Source organism: Haematobia irritans, chromosome 2, assembly GCF_050003625.1.
Source record: "Haematobia irritans isolate KBUSLIRL chromosome 2, ASM5000362v1, whole genome shotgun sequence".
In the NCBI taxonomy this organism is placed as follows: domain Eukaryota; kingdom Metazoa; phylum Arthropoda; class Insecta; order Diptera; family Muscidae; genus Haematobia; species Haematobia irritans.
Genome location: NC_134398.1, coordinates 46265066 through 46290330, shown reverse-complemented (window position 1 = coordinate 46290330; position 25265 = coordinate 46265066). Strand labels below are relative to the sequence as shown.

At 32.9% G+C, this 25265-nt stretch overlaps 1 protein-coding gene across 1 annotated transcript; it reads right to left on the bottom strand.

The window, feature by feature from the left end:
- Nucleotides 1–119: 119 nt before the first annotated feature.
- Nucleotides 120–1163, bottom strand: NimC3 (Nimrod C3). Its single transcript, XM_075293960.1, has one exon. The coding sequence runs from the start codon at nucleotides 1020–1022 to the stop codon at nucleotides 327–329; it is 696 nt and encodes a 231-aa protein (XP_075150075.1). The 5' UTR covers nucleotides 1023–1163; the 3' UTR covers nucleotides 120–326.
- Between the last annotated feature and the right edge of the window lie 24102 nt (nucleotides 1164–25265).

The window sequence follows — 25265 nt, the reverse complement described above, 5'->3', positions numbered from 1 at the left end:
TTGGGCTTAGAAAAATATATTTTTTAATGAACATTTTCCTTACTGGTGGATTCACTGTTTCTGGAGTGTTGGCATCACACTGTCAACTTTGTTTTCTTTAGCTGGGAAATACACACACATTATCTCTTGAGTTTTTCTATTTTAATATTTTTTCTTTTATTTAGTTTTTTTCTTTTTTTGTTTTCATTTTATAATAAAATTATAACACATCTGGGACTACAACACTAGACTTTATACTAACAACAAAATACTCAGGACATTTATACAGATATACACTTATATTCTAGGACAATACAAAAAGGTCATCACTCAGTCACATCACTCATTTAGTCTCCTTTAAAACTAACACTGATATCATCATCTTCATCATCGTCATATTGCAAATCATTTAGACCTTTGGCCAATTTTCGGCCCACCTTTTGCATTAATTGCTCCAAATCCAATTCAACACGAACACATTTACGCTGGTGGACATCATAGAGTTGATCACCAGGGCACTGGATACGTTCACACTGGACTGGAGCAAACCAAGAGCTAATATCCTTATAGCCTGGACGACAAGCACAATGATTATGACCCACACAGTGGGTATGTGGTGTTAGACAGCCTCCCGAACATATAGGACGACATTCCAGATGCTGTGATGCATTTGGGGTTATAGAGCGCACATGATGATTGTGTGATTCCTCATAGCCTCGCATGCATTGACATTTCTCCGGTTCAGAGCAATAACTATGCGGCGGACATTTACTACTGCATATGGGTTCACAAAGGCCAAAAATTATGGTCCTATAGCCGGGACAACACATGCGTACCGTATCGACTCTTAAACGATCTTCCATTTCCACATAGTATTCCATTTTATTGGTATCCAAACTGAGACGAGTCTTGCTTACCGGTACCTGATACTTTGTGGTGACATTCTTGAAACAATGACCCGTCGTTATGGTCAAAGCCAATCCGTAATACAACAGCTGATTGATGTGTAGCAACAAAGAAATAATTACCAAAGTGCCATACATAATTCTTTGTGTGAGAAGGGGAATCCACAGATGCTTTGATACTCTAGGTTCTGAAGGAAATTTAACTTCGAAATGTTTGGGGGAATGCCGTTTCCTCTGCCCAAGTGATGCTTCGCATTTGACAACGAATTATGAATGAAGCCATAAGCTATTCACACAACTGTTGAATTTTTCCACTGATTCATGACACATTCGCATGATAGTGGTATCTCATACAAGAAATGAGCTCTGGTAAACGAATAATGGGATACCCTACACTGAACAAATAACAAAATCCATAGAAGTAGCTGATTCGAATCGCTTCATTGTAAATCGATATCTTTTCATAAACGTCCATGTTTGCTTGCTTTGAAGTGGTTAGAATACGCCCATTTGTTAGAGGTTAGCCTATAACTCTCAGTATCCCTTAATCAATATTATTTTTCTAAGGAAATCAAAATGATATTAATAGCAAGATTCCAAAGAAGAGATGAAAAACCACAGTTAGTAGGATTCTACAAAAAATGTTTGGTACAAATTTTGAAGTTTTGGTATATTTTGCAAAATATTCCTCTACACCTAAGTGTTACTGCAATTTTATATAGAACTAAAATTTTAACTAAATCTTCTATAGAACTAAAATTTTGACTTAATCTTATATAGCAATATAATTTTGAGAGATATAATTTTGACAAAATTTTTATAGAAATACAATTTGACAAAATTTTCTATAGAAATAAAATTTTGACAAATTTTCTATAAAAATAATTTAAAAAATTTTCTATTTTCTATAGAAATAAAACTTTTACAAAATTATCTATAGAAATAATATGAAATAATAATAAATTTTCTATAGCAGCAAAATTTTGCCAACATATTCTATAGAGAGGTAAGGTTAGGTTAGGTTAGGTGGCAGCCCGATGTATCAGGCTCACTTAGACTATTCAGTCCATTGTGATACCACATTGGTGAACTTCACTTTTATCACTGAGTGCTACCCGATTCCATGTTAAGCTCAATGACAAGGGACCTCCTTTTTATAGCCGAGTCCGAACGGCGTTCCACATTGCAGTGAAACCACTTAGAGAAGCTTTGAAACCCTCAGAAATGTCACCAGCATTACTGAGGTAGGATAATCCACCGCTGAAAAACTTGTTGGTGTTCGGTCGAAGTAGAAATCAAACCCACGACCTTGTGTATGCAAGGCGGGCATGCTAACCATTGCACCACGGTGGCTCTTCTATAGAGACAAAACTTTCTTTAGAAATACAATTTTGATAAAATTTTCTATAGAAATATAATTTTGACAAAATTTTCTTTAGAAATAAAATGTTGCAAAATTTTCTATAGAAATAAAATATTGATAAAATTATACGTAGGAATAAAATTTGAAAAAATGTTCTGTAGAAATAAAATGTTGACAAAATTTTTTAGAGAAATAAAATTTCGGCGAAATTTTCTATAGAAATAAAACTTTGAAAAATTTTCTATAGAAATAAAATTTTAACAACATTTTCTATAGAAATAAAATATTAACAAAATTTTCTATAAAAATAAAATTTTTAAAAAATTTTCTGTAAAGATAACATTTTGACAAAATTTTCTATAAAAAACAAAATTTTGACCAAATTTTCTATTGAAATAAATTTATGGAAATTTTTCTATAGAAATAATATTTTGACAAAATTTTCTATAGAAATAAAATTTTGACACACTTTTCTATGGAAATAAAATTTTGACAAAATTTTCTATGGACATAAAATTTTGAGAGATAAAATTTTGACTAAATTTTCTATAGAAATAAAATTTTGCCACAATTTTCTATAGAAATAAAATTTTGACAAAATTTTCTATAGAAATAAAATATTGACAATATTTTTTAGAGAAATAAAATTTCGACAAAATTTTCTATAGAAATAAAATATTAACAAAAATTTCCATAGAAACAAAATTTTTACAAAATTTTCTATAGAAATAAAACTTTGAAAAATTTTCTATAGAAATCAAATATTAACAACATTTTCTATAGAAATAAAATATTAACAAAATTTTCTATAAAAATAAAATTTTGACAAACTTTTCTATGGAAATAAAATTTTGACAAAATTTTCTATGGACATAAAATTTTGAGAGATAAAATTTTGACAAAATTTTCTATAGAAATAAAATTTTGCCACAATTTTCTATAGAAATAAAATTTTGACAAAACTTTTCTATGGTTATAATTTTTTAAAAAGAAATTCTATAGAAATATAATTTTGACAAATTTTTCTATAGACATAATAGATTGATAGAATTTCTATAGAAATAAAATGTTGATAAAATTAAAAAATATGAAGGAATAAAATTTGACAAAGTTTTCTGTAGAAATAAAATTTTTACAAAATTTTCTATAGAAATATAAAAAATGTAAAAAAAATCTATAGAAATAAAATTTTTACAACATTTTCAATAGAAATAACATTTTGACAAAATTTTCTCTAGAAATAAAATTTTGACAAAATTTTCTATACAATGAAAAATTGGCAAAATTTTCTAAAGAAATAAAATTTTGACAAAATTTTCTATAGAAATAAAATTTTGAATATTTTTGTATAGAAAAAAAAATTGACAAAATTTTCTATAGAAATAAAAATTTGAAAAAAAAAATCTATAGGAATAAATTTTGATAAAATCCTCTATAAAAATAATATTTTGACAAAATTTTCCATATAAACAAAATGTTGACAGAACTTTCTATAGAAATAATATTTTGACAAAATTTTCTATAGAAATAAAATTTTGACAAAAATTTCTTTTGAAATAAAATTTTTACAAAATTATCTATAGAAATAATATATTAACTAAATTTTCTATAAAAGTAAAATTTTGACAACAAATTCTATAGAGATAATATTTTGATAAAATTTCGTAAAGAAATAAAATTTTGATAGAATTTTCTATAGAAACGAAATTTTGACCAAATTTTCTATAGAAATAAAATGTTGATAAAATTATATATAGGAATGAAATGAATGGCAACATTTTCTATAGAAAAAAAATTGGCAAAATTTTCTGCAGAAATAAAATTTCGAAAAAATTTTCTATAGAAATAACATTTTGACAAAGTTTTCTATAGAAAAAACAAGTAAGGAAAGTCTAGGTTAGGTTAGGCTGTAGAGGATGACATCAATTTTTGTGTTGAAATTGATGTCCACTTAGACCAGTATAGGTCCATTGTGATTCATCTTCTTCCTTACGATGCGGTCTGCTTTGTCCCAGAGCTTCCTCCTGCTCGTTCTCTTTGAAAGAAATCTCAGAACAACCAACCAGAGGCCCTGATGAATGCAAGTATGTCCCTTAAGCTGCACTTCCGCAGATCAGTGAAAGCCTGAAAGAAAAAGGAGCCCAGTATCTTGTTTCTTCTAAAGGATAAAGCTGGACACTGGTACAGGAATTGGTACGAGTCCTCCGTACAAAATTTTCTGTAGAAATAAAATTTTGACAAAATTTTCTGTAAAAATAAAGTTTTTACAAAATTTTCTATAGAAATAAAATTTTGACAAAACTTTCTATAGATATAAAATTTTGATTTTTTCTATAGAAATTATATTTTGATAGAATTTTTTATAGAAATAAAATTTTTACAAAATTTTCTATAGAAATAAAATTTTTACAAAATTTTTTATAGAAATAAAATTTCGGCAAAATTTTCTACAGAAATAAAATTATAACAAAATTTTCTATAGAAGTAAAATTTTGACAAAATCTACTATAAAAATAAAACTTTGACAACATTTACTATAGAAATAAAATTTTGACAAAAATTTCTTTAGAAATTCAATTTTGACAAAAATTTCTTTAGAAATTCAATTTTGACAAAATTTTTTATAGAAATAAAATTTGGACAAATTTTTCTATAGAAATAAAATTTTTTAAAAATTTTCTGTTGAAATTAAATTTTTACAAAATATTCTATAGAAATAAAATGTTTACAAAATTTTCTATAGAAATAAAATTTTAAAAATATATTCTATAGAAATAAAATTTCCACAAATGTTTCTATAGAAAACTATCTAGAATCAATCCTAGTTCTAAGATAAATATCTATCAGCCTACCCAAAGTCCGCCACAGCTAGCATTGTGCCGGAGAAATAAAATTTTGACAAATTTTTCTATAGAAATAAAATTTTGTCAAAATTTTCTGTAGAAATTAATTTTTTACAAAATTTTCTATAGAAATAAAATTTTAAAAAAATATTCTATAGTAATAAAATTTCAACAAATTTTTCTATAGAAAACTATCTAGAATCAATCCTAGTTCTAAGCCTACCCAAAGCCTACCCACAGCTGTGGCGGAGAAATAAAATTTTGACAAATTTTTCTATAGAAATAAAATTTTGTCAAAATTTTCTGTAGAAATTAATTTTTTACAAAATTTTCTATAGAAATAAAATTTTAAAAAAATATTCTATAGTAATAAAATTTCAACAAATTTTTCTATAGAAAACTATCTAGAATCAATCCTAGTTCTAAGCCTACCCAAAGCCTACCCACAGCTAGCAATTCTGCCCGAGTAATTCCATCAGATCCGCGGAATTTAAACAGTTTAAAATAACTACAAAGCCCGGTTTAAAATAACTACAAAAATAATAGATTCTGATGCTATTTCCCCGATGGGAAATGATCGTGGTGGTTCTGCCGTGTGATTTCCAGGAAATTGGAGAGGAGTTAGTGAATGCTAATACCTTCCGTAGTGTGGGAGCCTTGGTAGTTCCCGTAGTCAATAATCAGTTCAAGAGTTGTAATGAGCCTAACATTTCTCTCTTATATCCCCCATTGATTCATCTTGTAAGCGTTTCATTCCTCTGGAGCTCTGGTTGATCTAAACCTAAATATTATTAATGCCTATCATAGGGTACCCCTGTACCCACATAACAAACAGACGGGAGCTAGTCTAGATACTGATAACAAAATGAAACAATCAACAATTGCTTCTTCTTATAATGGCAGTATTGTTGGTAATGAGGATGGTAGTGTTGGAGGAATATCGTCTTAGCAGCAACACTATAATCTGAGAGTCACTGCTGATAAACCACTGCAGGGAATGCACATTAATCTCCCTTTATAAAATGGCATACAATATATTCATATCCACAATAGGGTGGAATGAATCATTGTTCGAAAATTTAAAAGATCTAGTCCTTGATGCCACCGTCCGTCCGACCATGTTTTTGGGTATAGCTCTCATGTATAGGTAATGTTAGGTGAGGTACAGTTGCAGCCCGACTTGTTTCAAGCTCATTTTGATTGTTAAAAAATTATTTCCGGTTTATGAGAAGTCCATGTAAAATTCATAGCTTCTGAGCTAATTTTGCACATAGAACCAAAATGAATATTTTCATTGCTTCTTGATCAGAATAAAACAAAATGTCTTGACTGTGCAGCCTTCCTCACGACTGAGCCTAATGTCTAAATAATGATTTCTACAAATTGCTTGTTGAACATCTCTCAATATATGTACATATATATGGTCCATATGAGTATGATGCTTTGTATTTTATTTTATTTTTGAATAATGTATGTGACCCTCTTTCCGAGTGTCGGGAAAAGTTCGAAAAACTTTATCACAGATAACGATGGCAACAAAACTGGCGTGATGTCGCAAATAAATCAAAAATAAATAAAAACTGCCCCAGTGAAATAAATAACAGATGCTAACCCACCAAACCATTAATGAAGCTCAGCTAAGGTAAGCGACTGAAGAATGAATTTAACACGGGCTTGTCATAGGATGGATGTCCACCATTTCAACAGGCGTTGCACTGAATTTCCATCACTTGTTAATGTGTGATCCGAATTCAGTGTTTTGGATGTGAATTAAACATTTTTTTGATATTTTATCAAATAAATAATTTTTATAAATTTTCATGATTTTAAACGCATTTTAACGCTTGTCCGCAACGTTTGACCAAAAATATTTTTTAACAAGTAAGGAAAGTCTAAAGTTGGGCGGAGCCGACTATATTATACCCTGCACCACTTTGTAGATACATTTTCGATACCATATTACATCCGTCAAATGTGTTGGGGGCTATATATAAAGGTTTGTCCCAAATACATACATTTACGTTAAATATCACTCGATCTGGACAGAATTTGATAGACTTCTACAAAATATATAGACTTAAAATTTAAGTCGGCTAATGAGTAGGGTGCAACACAATGTTAGTAAAAAAACAAGTAAGGAAAGTCTAAAATCGGACGGGGCCGACTATATTATACCCTGCACCACTTTGTAGATCTAAATTTTCGATACCATATCACATCCATCAAATGTGTTGGGGGCTATATATAAAGGTTTGTCCCAAATACATACATTTAAATATCACTCGATCTGGATAGAATTTGATAGACTTCTACAAAATCTATAGACTCAAAATTAAAGTCGACTAATGCACTAGGGTGGAACACAATGTTAGTAAAAAACAAGTAAAGTCTAAAGTTGGGCGAGGCCGACTATATTATACCCTTCACCTCTATGTACACAAACATTTGTGTTACCATCTCAACTACTTCAAATTTGCTGGGAGCTGTATAAAGGTGTGCGTTTCCAGATACAAACACTTTTAATGGAGACAATTTTCTGTATTTCTACAAAATCTCTAGAATTAAAATTTAAATCGGATAACGCTCTGGGATGAAACAAATATTAGTAAAAACAAGTAAGTAAAGTCTAAAGTCGGGCGGAGCCGACTATATTATACCCTTCACCACTATGTAGACAAAATTTGTGTTAGCATCTCAACTACTTCAAATTTGCTGGGAGCTATATAAAGGTTTGCATTTCCAGATACAAATACTTTTAATGGAGAAAAGTTTTTGTACTTTTGCAAAAACTCTAGAATTACAATTTAAATCGGCTAACGCCCTGGGATGAAACACAATGTTAGTAAAAACAATATGGAAAATATGAAGCGAGAGAAATTTTAATGCAATTGTACAAAAGAGCATTTATGATTTATCAGGTGATACATATGTATTCGAGATATAGGACAATTTTAGTAATATTTACAATTTTTGCTACTTAGCAGTGGCGATTTTACAAGGATATTGGTTAGATCCCGCCAAGATATATGGCCAAGTGTGAGTTGTGATATATTATTTGGTCACGTCGGGCGACTTGGAGCCTTATTTAAAACTCAACCATTCTGTGGAAATTCTGGCATTACAGTGTTTAGGATATGACTAAGATATGGGGAAATCATCACAGAATTTTGTGTCAAGTGTGGGAATTTTGGCCATATTTGTATAAACCGGAAAAAAAGGAATATATGGAGGCTTTATCTAAATCTGAACCAAATTAGATCAAACTTGACACACTTAAATATCATATTAAATATATTCTCTGTGGAAACTATTCAGTCAATTGGAGGAAAATCTCATTGAAAATGGGTCTAAAATATGAAACAGTCTACCATATTTCCCCAACTCTGGTGTACGTATATATGGGAGCTATATATAATCTGAACCGATTTTGACTAAACTTGACATGCATAGTTAGAATAATAATTCTGCAATCTCTGCAAAATATCACGTAAATGGAGTATAACTATAGCCTCCGTGATCATATGAGTGTAAATCGGGCGAAAGATATGTATGGGAGCTATATCTAAATCTGAACCGATTTCAACCAAATTTGGCACACTTACCGATACTATTAAACGTATTCCTTGGGACAAATGTGAAGCAATTCAGGGCAAAACTCTGGCTTTTGAGGCCAAATAAGTCCAAATCGGACGAAAGATATATATGGTAGCTATATCTAAATCGGAACCGATTTTAACCAAATTTGGCGCACATAATGACAACATTAAACCTACCTCTCGTGTAAAATTCTGGCTTTTGAGGTCATATAAGTGCAAATCGGACGAAAGATACATAAGGGAGCTAAATCGAAATATGAACCGATTTCAATCAAATTTACCAAGCATTGGTACTCTGTGCAAAATTTCACGAAAATCGATAGTAAACTTTGGCCTCTGTTGCCATATAAGTCTAAAGATATATGGGAGAAAGAAAGACGAAAGATATATATGGAAGCTATATCTAAATCTGAACCGATTTGTATAATATTTTGCAAGTTTTTCGAGTCTCATAAAATATTCGGATGTACGGAATTTGAAGAACATCGGTTGATAAACACGCCAATTATAACCAGATCGGGGATAAATATATATGACAGCTATATCTAAATCGGAACCGATTTTTTCCAAAATCAATAGCGATCGTCTTTGTTCCCCAAAACGACCCTGTGCCAAATTTGAGGACGATCGGACTTAAACTGCGAGCTGTACTTTGCACACAAAATTACGTATACAGACAGACGGACATCGCTAAATCGACTAATGACCAGTTTCTCATCCTCCGATTAATTTTAACCGGTGGATAGACCTCCGGTTAGTAAAATTTTTGTATGGGATCATCTGTTTTATCGACACGATAAATAATAACAAGACATTGAGAAACTGGCCCTAAGAATTTAATTCTAAGACGATCGGTATACTAAACGATGGGTCCCAGACTTTTCCTTCTTGGCGTTACATACAAATGTACAAACTTATTATACCCTGCACAACAGTAGTGGTGAAGGGTATAAATATGGGAAACATTTAAATATGAAGCAATTTTAAGGAAACTTCTCAAAAGTCTATTTATGATTTATCGCTCGATATATATGTATTAGAAGTCGAAGTTAGAAAAACATATATATGGGAGCTATATCTAAATCTGAACCGATTTCAACCAAATTTGGCACGCATAGCTACAATGCTAACTCTACTCCCTGTGCAAAATTTCAACTAAATCGGAGCAAATAATTGGCCTCTGTGGTCATATGAGTGTAAATCGGGCGAAAGCTATATATGGTAGCTATATGTAAATCTGAACCGATTTCAACCAAATTTGGCACGCATAGCTACAATACTAATTCTACTCCCAGTGCAAAATTTCAATTAAATCGGAGTAAAAAATTGGCCACTGTGGTCATATGAGTGTAAATCCGGCGAACGATATATATATGGGAACTATATCTAAATCTGAACTGATTTCAATAAAATTTAGCACACTTGACTACACTACTAATTGTACTCCTAGTGCAAAATTTCAACTAAATTGGGGTAAAACTCTGGCTTCTGCGACCGTATTAGTCCATATCGGGCGAAAGATATATATGGGAGCTATATCTAAATCTGAACCGATTTCAATAAAATTTGGCACACTTGACTATAGTACTAATTGTTCTTCTTGTGCAAAATTTTAAGCAAATTAGGGTAAAATTCTGGCTTCTGGGGCCATATAAGTCCATATCGGGCGAAATATATATATGGGAGCTATATCTAAATTTGAACCAATTTCTTGCAAAATCACACCCAGAGAAGGAATATGATCACCTCAAACATGTTTTAAGAGCAAAATGTTATTTTTGGGTGGTGACCATGTAACATGGTTTTCGCAACAATGTTATTTTCTCGGAAATCATGTATCTGATTTCGGCAAGCAGGTTATATTTGACGAGAAAATAACATTTTAGTGACAAACATGTTACATGGTCACCATACAAAAATAACATGTTGCTCTTAAAACATGTTTGAGGTGACCATATTCCTTCTCTGCGTGCAATAGGGTTCTATTCTGAGCCAAAACACATACTTGTGCCAAATTTGAAGTCGATTGGACTAAAACTGCGACCTAGACTTGGATTACAAAAATGTGTTGACGAACAGACAGACATGGCTATATCGACTCAGGAGCTCACCCTGAGCATTTTTGTCATAGACACCATGTGTCTATCTCGTCTCCTTTTGGGTGTTGCAAACATATGCACTAACTTATAATACCCTCTTCCACAGTGGGGCGCAGGGTATAGTTAAATGGACTCGATCGTTTGAGATGCCCACGATATTAGCAATTTCACGCACTTTTATTCGTCGATCATTTAATATCACATCATGCACTTTGGCTACAATTTCTGTTGTTGTTGCTGTTTTTGGACGTCAACTACGTGGTTCACATTCAATGCTTGTACGACCACGTTTAAATTCAGCAACCCAATTTTTTACCGTTGCATATGAAAGAGCACTTTCACCTAACACATTCACCATATCATTATAAATTTCTTGTCCCGATAAACCTTTTTTATGTAAATATTTAATGACAGCACGCATTTCTAATTTTTCCATTGTAAAAAAATTGCGGATGCGTCTTTTTGGAACACCTGTTTCCAAAGATAATTGAGTATAACAAGATTAAGCATTGTGCTCTTATAAAGAGAAAACAAATGTCAAGGTGTAGAGGGCTATGAGAAAAAAATTGTTTTATTTGTCAATTTTTCCCGAGCTTTTTGTGCTAGGCTAAGAAGTTTCCGAACCGCTCTCGTAATTCTATTAAGCTCTCCTTTTTTTGGACAATTTTATAACATTAGTCATGCATTATGACCTTGTAGTTATAAAAAAAAGTCTCATAATTTATATTATTATCAGGCGCCAGTGCAATTTAAAGCTTTCTTATTATTCATTCATAAATGGAATTTCTTCTTAATTTCGCAAATAATGAAAAATTTCGTAGAAACTTAGCGCATAAGCGATAAAATTCCTTTCTCTTGTTACTAAAACACTACATTCAGAAATGGGTACATTGTGATACGGATATTACGTAGAAATATATTTGAAAGCTTTTGTTGCAAACATTAGAGTGGGTCCTTCAAAACCGATCCTCAGAGGAGGGTAGAGAACAAGTTTGCAGGAATTACAATCATATCACAAGATTTGTATATATTTATGACTAAATATTAAAAATTACCATTCTTATATTTATATGAAGGTTCACTGGTAGAAAAAGTTTCGTTATATTAACGAAATGTGTCATTAAAAGTGAGCCAATAAAACAAATTCGTTAATACAACGAACATTTTCGTTATAATGACGAATTTTCTGTTAATTAGCGTAATGTTTCGTACTATTAACGAATATTTTCATTGTATTAACGAAAATGCTTCGTTATATCAATGAAAATTTTCGTTAGATCAATTTTAATGAAATTTTCTTTGTGTGTTTTAGTGAACGAATTCTTGGAATATTTTTGGTATACCCACGCTAATAGAAAAAATTACGTTGCATAGTCGTGAACGGACGGTGACAAAATGAAACGGAATCGTTGACAAAAAATCAAAACGGAATGTTCACAATTACGTCCACGAGCGTTCACGATTTCATGAACGGCATTCGTTTTTCTTTGGCCGTGAAAAGTCGTAAAATAATCGTTAGATGTTATTATGGCAACTCCCTCGGTGGTGCAATGTGCTATGGCGACTGTTAACGCGTATCGTGCAGAAAACACAGGTTCGAGTCACGCTATCGGAAATATTTTTTTTTGTTTATAAAGTCGTAACCATAACGTATTCAGATCATGAACGCTGGTTGTTGTTTTGACAAAGCATGGTGTTATTTTATCGTTGTCAGATTGAAACCGCCTGTTCACAGTTTGATACCACATGTGTGTTGATTCACTTTCATGAACGAATCGTTTTGAAATGAGCACGCCGTGCATGATTTTTTCTATGAGTACACCACCAACAGAAGATGGGTTATATCGGTCCATATTTTAATATACTCCCTATACAGACCGATCTCCCGATTTGACTTCTTGGGCTTGTGTAGACCTCGATTTCTATCAGATTTGCCTGAAATTCAAAATCTAAAGGTATTTTGTGTTTTGTGGCGAATATGGTGTGATTCGGTCCACACTTGGATATAGCCTCCATATAGTCCAATCTCCTTATTTTACTTATTTGGTTTCTAGACAATGTAATTTCAATCCGATTTGCCTGAAATTAAAAATCTGTAGGTATTTTGGGTGCATAAATAAGTGTATCGGCCCATATTTTGATATACCCCCCATTTAGCAGGATCTACCGATTGGACTTCTTGAGCGTCTGGGCATCCGTACTTTTATCCGATTTCCCTAAAATTCAAAATCTAGAAGTATTTTGGGTTCATAAAAAAGTGTGGCGAATATGGTGTGATTCTTTCAAAATTTGGATATAGCTCGATCTCCCGATTTGAATAAACCATGGCACAGGAAAACCTACGAGAACTTGAACTTAGCACCAAATTAAAATAAATAAATTAAATTGAAGAAATATATACAGCCAGAAGAGAAATCGGATCGAATGTTGTTTACTCACCATAGCTATCATTCCAAATATCATTGCTACCATTGTTGCCATATAACAGGTTGGCTGATAAGTCCCCGATCTAACAAAGAAAAACACTTTTTTTTCAAAAATCATTTTTATTATTCAACATAGCTCCCTTCAAGAGCGATACAACGATTATAACGACCTTCCAATTTTTTTATACCATTTTGGTAGTACTCCTTCGGTTTTGCCTCAAAATAGGTTTCAGTTTCGGCGATCACCTCTTCATTAAAGCCAAATGTTTTCCCTGCGAGCATCCTTTTGAGGTCTGAGAACAAGAAAAAGTCGCTGGGGCCAGATCTGGAGAATACGGTAGGTGGGGAAGCAATTCGAAGCCCAATTCATGAATTTTTGCCATCGTTCTCAATGACTTGTGGCACGGTGCATTGTCTTGGTGGAACAACACTTGTTTCTTCCTCATATGGGGCCGTTTTGCCGCGATTTCGACCTTCAAATGCTCCAATAACGCCATATAATAGTCACTGTTGATGGTTTTTCCCTTCTCAAGATAATCGATAAAAATTATTCCATGCGCATCCCAAAAAACAGAGGCTATTACTTTGCCAGCGGACTTTTGAGTCTTTCCACGCTTCGGAGACGGCTCACCGGTCGCTGTCCACTCAGCCGACTGTCGATTGAACTCAGGAGTGTAGTGATGGAGCCATGTTTCATCCACTGTCACATATCGACGGAAAAACTCGGGTGTATTACGAGTTAACAGCTGCAAACACCGCTCAGAATCATCAACACGTTGTTGTTTTTGGTCAAATGTGAGCTCGCGCGGCACCCATTTTGCACAGAGCTTCCGCATATCCAAATATTGATGAACGATATGACCAACACGTTCCTTTGATATCTTTAAGGCCTCTGCTATCTCGATCAACTTCATTTTACGGTCATTCAAAATCATTTTGTGGATTTTTTGATGTTTTCGTCGGTAACTACTTCTTTCGGGCGTCCACTGCGTTCACCGTCCTCCGTGCTCATTTCACCACGCTTGAATTTTGCATACCAATCAATTATTGTTGATTTTCCTGGAGCAGAGTCCGGAAACTCATTATCTAGCCAAGTTTTTGCTTCCACCGTATTTTTTCAATTCAGAAAACAGTATTTTATCAAAACACGAAATTCCTTTTTTTTCCACTTTTTTCACAATAACAAAAGTTGCTTCACAAAAGACGCTCACAAACTAATTGACTTACAGACGTCAAATTTTGACACGAATCATTTGAAGGTTGGTACTATATAAAAATAATATGCATTTAATACCAGCTACTCCATCTATGTGTAAGACTGGGGACTTATCAGCCAACCTGTTACATTTGGTGAACAATCGTCAAAAACACAATCGGATATTGTCATCGCCATTTGATTTAATCCTTAAATTCTGATTCGGTTTTTGTACCCACCACCATAGAATGGTGAACAGGGTATAATAAGTTTGTCATTTTGTTTGTACCACATCGAAATATCGATTTCCGACTATATAAAGTATATATATTATTGATCAGGGAGAAATTCTAGGACGATATAGCCAGGTCCGTCTGTCTGCCTGGCTGGCTGTCTGTCTGTTGTAATCACGCTACAGTCTTCAAAAATGAAGCAATCGTGCTGAAATTTCGCACAAACTCGTCTTTTGTCTGCAGGCAGGTCAAGTTCGAAGATGGGCTATATGGGTCCAGGTTTTTATATAGTCCCCACACAGAAAAAAATTTCTGGAAAATTTTTCCAATTAAAATCTTAATTGAATTTTAAAAAATATTCAATTAAAAATTTAAAAGAATCAACAAATTTTTAAATTGAAATAAAAATCAATCACACAAATTAATAGTATCAATTAATGTTTTAATTGGATCAATTAATTTTTTAATTGACTACCAATTAATTTTTTAATTGATACTATCATTTCTGTGATTGAAGACATTTCAATTAAAAAATTAATTGGATCAATTAATTTCGTGATTGAATCAGAATTTTTTTTTGTGTGCATATAAACCGACCTCCCGATTTGGGGTCTTGGGCTTATAAAAACCGTAGTTTCTACCTAATTTGCCAGAAATTGAAATGAAATGAAAATGGTGAGTATCGGTCCATGTTTTGGTATAGCCCCCATATAGACCGATCTCCTGATTTTACTTCTTGGGCTTATAGAATTCGTAGGTTTTATCCAATTTGCCTGAAATTGATACGACCGCAAAGAGGTATGCCGAAAATTGTGAGTATCGGTCCATGTTTTGATATAGCCCCCATATAGACCGATCTCCTGATTTTACTTCTTGGGCTTATAGAATTCGTAGGTTTTATCCTATATGCCTGAAATTGGAAATCTGTAGGTTGTTTAGGACTATAAGTAGGTGTGCAAGAAATGATTTTATTGTTTGGGATTCTAGAAACCGTAGTTTTTATCCAATTTGCATGAAATTCGAAATCTAGAATTATTTTAGGACCATCAAGAAGTGTGCCGAAAACGGTGAGTATCGGTCCATGTTTTAGTATAGCCCCCATAAGACCGATCTCCCGATTTCACTCATTGGGTTTCTAGAGACCGTAGTTTTTATCAGATTTGCGTGAAATTGTAAATATGTTGGTATTTTAGGCTTCTTCGTGATATTTTTTTTTTAACAATTGTATAAATAAATTGAATTAAATCTATCAAAGTTCGTTTGTGATTCCCACTTTTGCTTCTTATGTCCCACTCTATTATAAATATAGGCAATTTGCATGATAAAATTTTTAAAATTTTTGTAATTCTACTCAAATTAAACACCATAGAAATATTTGTATATTTGTTTTATTTAGTTCCATACAATAACAATCAGCGGATGCTTTAAAATATTTAGTTTTAATAGTGAAAAGTATTTAAAAAAAGTGTATATAATAAGTATATTAAAATAAATTTCTCGCAATCAAAATGATACTTCTTAAATATGTTATCGCGATGCAGTTGATCTTAAACCACTTTGATTATGCCGTAGCCGAGTGGTGTACTAAATTTCAGTATGTGACAAAAACCCGTATACAGTGGAATAATGGCGAACGCATGATTACAAAACGTACTTTCTTTGGGATAAAGTACAGCTATGAACCATATACTTACTCAACTACTCAGGTAGAATATTCACTTGTTATGGGTGTGGGTGTTGGTTTGTTTGTGTGTGTGTGTGTGTTTTTTTCGATTTGTGTACGGGTAAAATTATCATCATCAAAAAGTGATGCATTTTATCGCGAACTTGGCCTAACACCAATCGGTTTTCCAGCATTACCCAGCAAAAAAGGCGTCGCCAAAAAAGTAATGAAAATGTTCTTTTTGGATCCGGAAGTGGTGCAAAATTGACGCAGAAGCGATGATTTTAACATGGGCTTGTCATAGGACGGAAGTCCTCCATTTCAACATCCGTTGCACTGAGTTTGCATCACTTCTTTATGTGTGAACCGAATTAAATGTTTTGCATGTAAATTAAACAATTCTGTAATATTTTGTCAAATAAACAATTATTATAATTTTTTAAAATTTTTAATGGATTCTAACGCTTGTCAGAAACGTTTGACCTCAAATATTTTCATAAATTCACAATTTTTTCAGATTGGATTTAGCACTTTTTTCGACAAAATTTAAATGATTTGTACCATTTCATGAATTCTTACTCTGTTTCTAACCTATTTGAAACAAAAAAAGTTAAAATTACCCATTAAAAGTATGAAAAAACTAAGTTTAAAAAATTGAATTAAAAGAACATCTTGGGTAGTTAAAATTAAGAAAATCATTGGGAGTGCATCTTCTGGAAGTGCTTTTAAAGTTGTGCCTTTGGAAGAACTTCCAATTTTTTTGCTGGGTAGTTAATGCTCTTATGTCGATTATTCCAAAAAACTGATCCCACTCGGAAAGAAAATGTTGGTTAATTTTTACCATTTTAATTTTATATTTTAATTAACAACCCAGCAAAAAAAGCGTCGCCAAAAAGGTAGTGAAAATATTCTTTTTGGATCCGGAAGTGGTGCAAACTTGACGCAGAAGCGATGAATTTAACATGGGCTTGTCAAAGGACGGATGTCCACCATTTCAGCAGCCGTTGCACTGAATTTGCATCACTTCTTAAGGATTCAGTGTTTTGGATGTGAATTAAGAAATATCACATATTTTGACGAATATATAATTTTTAATTTTTTTTTATGATTTTTAATGCATTATAACGCTTGTCTGGAACGTTTGACATCAAATATTTAAAAAAAAATTCGCAATTTTTCTAGAAGGGATTTAGCATTTTTTCGGGAAAATTTAAATAATTTGCACTATTTTATTAATTCTTAATGTCTTTGAAACCTATTTGAAACAATAAAACTTTAAATTTACCATTAAAAATATGAAAATGCGAGTTATAAAAAATTTACTCAAATGAACTCCCTGTGTAGTTAAAATAAAGAACATCTTTGGGAGGACATTTTTGGAAGTGCTTTTAAAGATGTGCCTGTGAAGAACTTCCAAATTTTTTTCGACAAATTCAAGAAAAATTATTAGGCATAATTCAAGTTTTGCTCTAATAAGGAAAAATTGAATTTTGAAAAATCGGATCAATTTTAGATATAGCCCCCATAGATATGTATCGCCCGATTTCGACAAATGGGGTTACATGCGCCCCTTTACTAACCCAACGTAGCACAGTGGTTCCAAATCGCTTTTTTTGAAATAATTCTGTAACTTTTGAACGGATAAAGATATCAACATCATCTACAAAAAAGTTTTCTTGCATGTGCAATTATCTTTTACCGTTTGCAATATATGGGCTCACAATTTCTTTTTTTGCGATATTTAAAATTCTACAAATTATAGAAGATAAAATTGTGTGCTTTAGATTAAAAGTTCTAGAGTCTTCAAATTAGAATTTCAAAAATATCGAATTTTGACCATTCTTTTGGAAAAAGGCACACGTAAAGAAAAAAAAACGTTTGGAAAACGTTTACCGAAAACGTTTTTCTTTTGTTAGACTTTTTTGAATTGCTTCGAAAAGTATACACTTTTATCACCAAAAAAATTCGTTTGTTTGAAAATTTTTATTTTTCCAATAAAAAAAGTTATTTTTGAACCAAAAACACAGTACATTTCGTTTATCTCAAACACTGTTCTTGTCTGACTTTAAGTCTTTAATAAGACACATTTTAAAGTTCATAGTAAAAAGTATTATTAAATAATTATAAAATAATGTTGATTTTTTCGACATCTTCCGACCATATCTGGAATATATGTAAAAAAAAAACTTTGGTTGAAGCAGGGATCGAACCCACGACCCTTGGCATGCAAGTCAGACTGCTCCATGGTGCCCAACTAAATGTATTTTTCTGTGAAATAAACTTTGTTTAATCGGCTCGTGGGCGCCGCAAGCTATGCTATATAAATATTGATGACAATATCGGCTACATAGCTCAGTGGATAGTGTGTTGGCTTACAAATTGCATGGTCCGCGGTTCGATTCTCCGCCCAGGCCAAAGGTAAAAAAAAAATTAAAAATTTATAAAATCGTATAATTTCTTCTACATTGTTTGTATTACAGAAGAAGGTGCTAAGAACTAAAAAACTTTGTGGAAGTGAGAAAGATGTGAGGGAAAATGCAATTAGCCAGAAAAAAAAATTTTTTTGAGTTAGTCTTTATGAAATTGTTTATACATCCTGGAAAAGAATAAACGTTTATCACAAAAAGTATATACTTTTCTTCCAAATAAACTTCGTTTCAACGAAAAGCAAATGAGGAACGAACTTTGTTTGTTTTCAAAAAGAAAAAATTTGTATTCAAAAATTCTCATTCGGCAAATCACCGATTGCTAAGCCGATCTGCTTTCCACAAAGTCCTTTATGTCCACTAACTAATTGTAAAAGGTTTCTTGATTCAATCACGAAATTAATTGATCCAATTAATTTTTTAATTGAAATGTCTTCAATCACAACTAATGATAGTATCAATTAAAAAATTAATTGATAGTCAATTAAAAAATTTATTGATACTATTAATTTGTGTGATTGATTTTTGTTTCAATTAAAAAAATTGTTGAATCAATTAAATTTTTAATTGAATATATTTTAAAACTCAATTAAGATTTTTATTACAAAAATTTGCGTGAAAATTTTTTCTGTGCATGGATTGCATACAGGGTTGGCCTGTCGCAAACTATGACTTTTGCGACATACGTATGTCGCAATGTAAAAAAACAACCTAATTTTGAATTAAAGAAATTGTGAATATGTTTTAATTTAATCTAGTTAGGCTTCCCGATAAAAGGGATGCAAAAAAAGGCTCTGGTCAAAACTCCACAAGTTTTACATCTCTCATTCGCAACTCCAAACTATTCTTGGTTTGCGTGGTCCCTAATGTCCACCTAAGCCTTAGTTGCATCAGCGAATGACTAGCTACAATTTTGAAAAATTTAAATTAGTATGCAAATTGGCTCTAAAAGCCAAAATATGATTTTATGAAATTCTCTTTAAACTAAAACTCACTTCTGCAAGACTCAACTTTGCGACAGTCGCAAACCTAAAATAGCTTGACACAGACCATCTTTGATTGCATAGAAACTTTTACTAAAGACTGTCACGCACAATCGAATTACTGGGGTTGCGGTAACACTTGCCACCGTGTTCACAATTGAGGAAAATAATGTTTGTCAAATTTATTTGGGCAAAGCCCTATAGACTGCAAGATGATTGGATGGACGCACGTTTCGGAATTACCACATTCCTCATCAGCATCCTCTACTTGCAGCAAAACTATCAACCAATTATCAGAATAAATTCAGGCAGTTCATTAAACGCAACAATGAACCGCACTTGAACCTTCCGAAAAAAGGTTTTGCATGATAGCCGGCTTATGCCGAAATAAATTCGAAACAAACATATCTCTTTTCCTATACCACTGTCAAATCATCGATTTGATTGCAGTTGGCTGGGTTTATTTTGAGCGTGCTTCCTCTTCTTTTTCCCTTCGTTTTGTTATTGTTGGTTTAGTTGAAATAAAATTTTGACAAAATTTTCTATAGAAATAAAATTTGACAAAATTTTCTAAACTAATAAAATTTTGACAAAATTTTCTAAACTAATAAAATTTTGACAAAATTTTCTATAGAAATAAGATTTTGGTAGATTATTTTTGGGGATCGGCTATATATAACTATAGACCGATATGGACCAATTTGGGCATGCTTGTTAGCGGCCATATACTAAAACCATGTATCAAATTTCAGCTGGATCGGATGAAATTTGCTTCTCTTTGAGGATCCGCAAGCCAAATCTGGGGATCGGTTTATATGTGGGCTATATATAATTATGGACCGATATGGACCAATTGTTGCATGGTTGTTAGAGACCATACACTAACATTATGTACCAAATTTCAACCGGATCGGATGAATTTTGCTCCTTCAAGAGGCTCTGCAAGCCAAATCTGAGCGTCGCAATGTACCAAATTTCACCACGTACCAAATTTCAACCGGGTCGGATGAAGTTTGCTACCCCAATAGCTCCGGAGGTCAAATCTGGGGATCGGTTTAAATGGGGGTTATATATAATTAAGACCGGTATGGACCAATTTTTGCATGGTTGTTAGGGACCATATACTAACACCACGTAACAAATTTCAGCCGGATCAGACGAAATTTGCTTCTCTTAGAGGCTCCGCAAGCCAAATCGGGGGATCGATTTATATGGGGGCTATATATAATTATGAACCGATGTGGACCAATTTTTGCGTAGTTGTTAGAGACCATATGCTAACACCATGCACCAAATTTCAGCCGGATCAGATGAAATTTGCTTCTTTTAGAGGCTCCACAAGCCAAATCTGGGGATCGGTTTATATGTGGGCTATATATTGCATGGTTGTTAGAGACCATACACTTACATTATGTACCAAATTTCAACCGGATCGGATGAATTTTGCTCCTTCAAGAGGCTCTGCAAGCCAAATCTGAGCGTCGGTTTATATGGGGGCTATGCGTAAAAGTGGTCCAATATAGCCCATTTGCAATACCGTCCGACCTACATCAATAACAACTATTTGTGCCAAGTTTCAAGGCAATAGCTTGTTTTGTTCGGAAGTTAGCGTGATTTCAACAGACGGACGGGCATCCTTAGATCGACTCAGAATTTCACCACGACCCGGAATATATATACTTTATGGGATCTTAGACAAATATTTCGATGTGTTATCCTATAGTGGAGGGTATAACATAATAAAATAAAAAAAAAAACATAAATTTTTTTTTTAGAAAAATATTGAATAAAAAAATTGCCGCTGGTGACATTTCAACCAGTGTTCTTTATGTTTTCATTCATAATAATTAAGAACATCTCAGGAAGTAGTTAGAATGTCATGCCGTGTTGTCATATTAGGTTCATACAACAAACATTTGAATAGACATTTTGATGCATCGTGTCCAATGGCGTTTGTGGCTGAGTGTACTAAGGCGTTCTGTTAGAGTGCCAACAGACCCAGGTTCAACCTCCGGCGAAAGCGAAGTTTTTCAATTTGTAAATATTAGATAATAAGAAAATAAAAGTGTAACATAAAATAATGGAAAAAAATAGAAATTGGAGAAAAAATTTTGTTATTAGTTTTTATACCCTCCACCATAGGATGGGGGTATATTAACTTTGTCATTCCGTTTGTAACACATCGAAATATTGCTCTAAGACCCCATAAAGTATATATATTCTGGGTCGTGGTGAAATTCTGAGTCGATCTAAGCATGTCCGTCCGTCCGTCCGTCCGTCCGTCTGTCCGTCCGTCCGTCTGTCCGGCTGTCCGTCCGTCTGTGGAAATCACGCTAACTTCCGAACGAAACAATCTATCGACTTGAAACTTGGCACAAGTAGTTGTTATTGATGTAGGTCGGATGGTATTGAAAATGGGCCATATCGGACCACGTTTACGTATAGGCCCCATATAAACCGATCCCCAAATTTGGCTTGGGGAGCCTCCCGGAGCAGCAAAATTCATCCGATCCGGTTGAAATTTGATACGTGGTCTTAGTATACGGTCTCTAACAATCATGCAAAAATTGGTCCATATCGGTCCATAAATATATATAGCCCCCATATAAACCGATCCCCAGATTTGACCTCCGGAGACTTTTGGAGGGGCAAAATTCATCCGATCCGGTTGAAATTTGGTACCTGATGTTAGTATACGGCCTCTAACAACCATGCAAAAATTTGTCCATATCGGTCCATAATTATATATAGCTCCCATATAAACCGATCCCCAGATTTGACCACCGGAGCCACTTGGAGGAGCAAAATTCATCCGATCCGGTTGAAATTTAGTACGTGGTCTTAGTATACGGTTTTTAACAACCATGCAAAAATTGGTCCATATCGGTCCATAATTATATATAGCCCCCATATAAACCGATCCCCAGATTTGACCTCCGGAGCCTCTTGGAGGGGCAAAATTGATCCGATCCGGTTGAAATTTGGTACCTGATGTTAGTTTACGGCCTCTAATAACCATGCAAAAATTGGTCCATATCGGTCCATAATTATATATAGTTCCCATATAAACCGTCCCCAGATTTGACGTCCGGAACCTCTTGGAGGAGCAAAAGTCATCCGATACGGTTGAAATTTGGTACATTTTGTCAATATATGGCCTCTAACAGCCATGTAAAAATTGGTCCATATCGGTCTTTAGTTATATATAGCCGATGACTTATTACACAAAAATTGGTCCATATCGCTAAAAACAATCTACCAAAACTTTATTTCCATAGAAAATTTTGTCAAATTTTATTACTATAGAAAGTTTTGTCAAAATTTCATTTCTATAGAAAGTTTTGTCAAAAGTTTATTTCTATACAAATGTTTGTCAAAATTTTATTTCCATAGAAAATTTTGTCAAAATTTTATTTCTATAGAAAATTTTGTAATCTACCAAAACTTTATTTCCATTTTACTTCCATACAAAATTTTGTCAACATTTTATTTCTATAGAAAATTTTGTCAAGTTTTTATTTCTATAGAAAATTTTGTAAAATTTTTATTTCTATAGAAAATTTTGTCAAAATTTTATTTCTATAGAAAATTTTGTCAAGGTTTCATTTCTATAGAAAATTTTGTCAAAATTTTATTTCTATAGAAAATTTTGTCAAACTAGATTATATACGTATGTAATCGGCCTTTTTTTGTTTAATATATACCCCGTATGGGCTAACTTACAATTTAGAAGACAGTGTTAAAAAGTTTTACGATACCTTGCCATCGGCAAGTGTTAGCCCAACCCAAGTAATTCGATTGTGGATGACAGCCTTTAGTAGAAGTTCCTACGCAATCCATGGTGGAGGGTACATAAGATTCGGCCTGGCCGAACTTACGGCCGTATATACTTGTTTTTTTAAATTTCTTCATCCAACTGAAATTCAAGGCACAACTTCTAAAGCAATGCAAAAGATCAAAAATGGAGCACTTCCGTCCGATGGCAAGCCCGTGTAAAATTCATTGGATATGATCCAAGTTTGTACTATATCCGTATCACAAATTGAGGATCAAAAATACTTTTTTGGAACTTCTATTTTTTTGCTGGGTAGTTGATTGAAGTTGACATTTTTTTCAATTAATAATAATAATTGACAAATTAACTTTTTAATGAATATCGAAAAATTAAGTTAACTAAGTCAATGATTGAACATTTCGAAATTTTTAATTAAAAAACTAATTAATACAATTAACGTTTTTAATAAACGGAAGAATAAAAGTTAAAAAAGTGATTAAGTGATTTAATTTTTAACTAAAAATTTATTTCAAATAACTAATTTTTTAATCAAACTAAAATCACTAAGTCAGTTAAGAAAGTATTTAACAATAATTACGTCTTTAAGTAAAAAAAATTGAGTTTTGCAATCAACATCAATTTAATTTTTTATTGAACCAATTAAAAAATTAATTGGAATTTTCTATCGAAATCAATTAATTTTCTAATCAAGTATCTTTTTGTAAGCCCAACTAAAACTTTGACTGATACTATCATTTTTGGGATTGAAGACATATCAATAAAAAACATAATTGGATCAATTAATTTTGTGATTGAATGAGAATTTTTTTGTGTGTATAATTAAATGTTTAATCTTTTAATTTTTTCCAGTATTACACCGATTACGAACGTATTAGGGTTTGTTGCGATGGATATACAAAGATAAGCGATACAAATTGCGAACCAGTTTGTAAACCTCGTTGTCCCATAAATTCAAAATGCATTCGACCAAATGTCTGTGAGTGTGTAGATGGTTATGTGGGCTTTAGTGCTAGACCTTCATTGATATCCTGCCGACCACAATGTCCTGAAGGTTGCCCAGCTAATTCACAATGTTCGGGAATAGGTACCTGCACTTGTAATGATGGTTATAAGAAAAACGTGGAAGGTTTTTGTGAACCCATCTGTAGCTTAGCTTGTGGAGAAAATGCTGAATGCATATCACCCAATCACTGTAGCTGTAAGACAGGATATGTAACAGACTTTTCAATGGAAAATTTCACGGCAAAATGTTCTCCAAAATGCACCGATAAATGTCCAGTAAATGCCGTATGTGTAAAACCCGATGAATGTGCCTGTCAAAAGGGCTATGAAATGCGAGATGATCATTGTGAGGCCATTTGTGATCCTGCTTGTGGAGAAAATTCTTATTGTAAAGCACCCAACCAATGTGAATGTCTTGAGGGTTATGAATGGGGTAAGGTGGAAGGTGGCCCAATGGAATGTCTTCCGAAATGTGAAGATCCCGATTGTCCTGGTAATAGCTATTGTGCAAAACCAAATCAATGTGAGTGCTTAAAGGGCTATGAAAGGTCATCCAATAAAACCTGCGATCCCATATGCCAACCTTTGTGTCCCGAAAATTCACAATGCGTGGCTCCCAATAATTGTTCATGCTCATCGGGTTATCAAATGATAGAGATGCAATGCAAACCCATATGTCATAAACCCTGTCCCGAATATTCCCTATGCAGCGAACCCAATAAATGTGAATGCTTTGCAGGCTATCAAATGAAAATG

Excerpts from the sequence above, each read along its gene's own strand:
- NimC3 (XM_075293960.1), bottom strand. The coding sequence starts at position 1,022 with ATGTATGGCACTTTGGTAATTATTTCTTTGTTGCTACACATCAATCAG.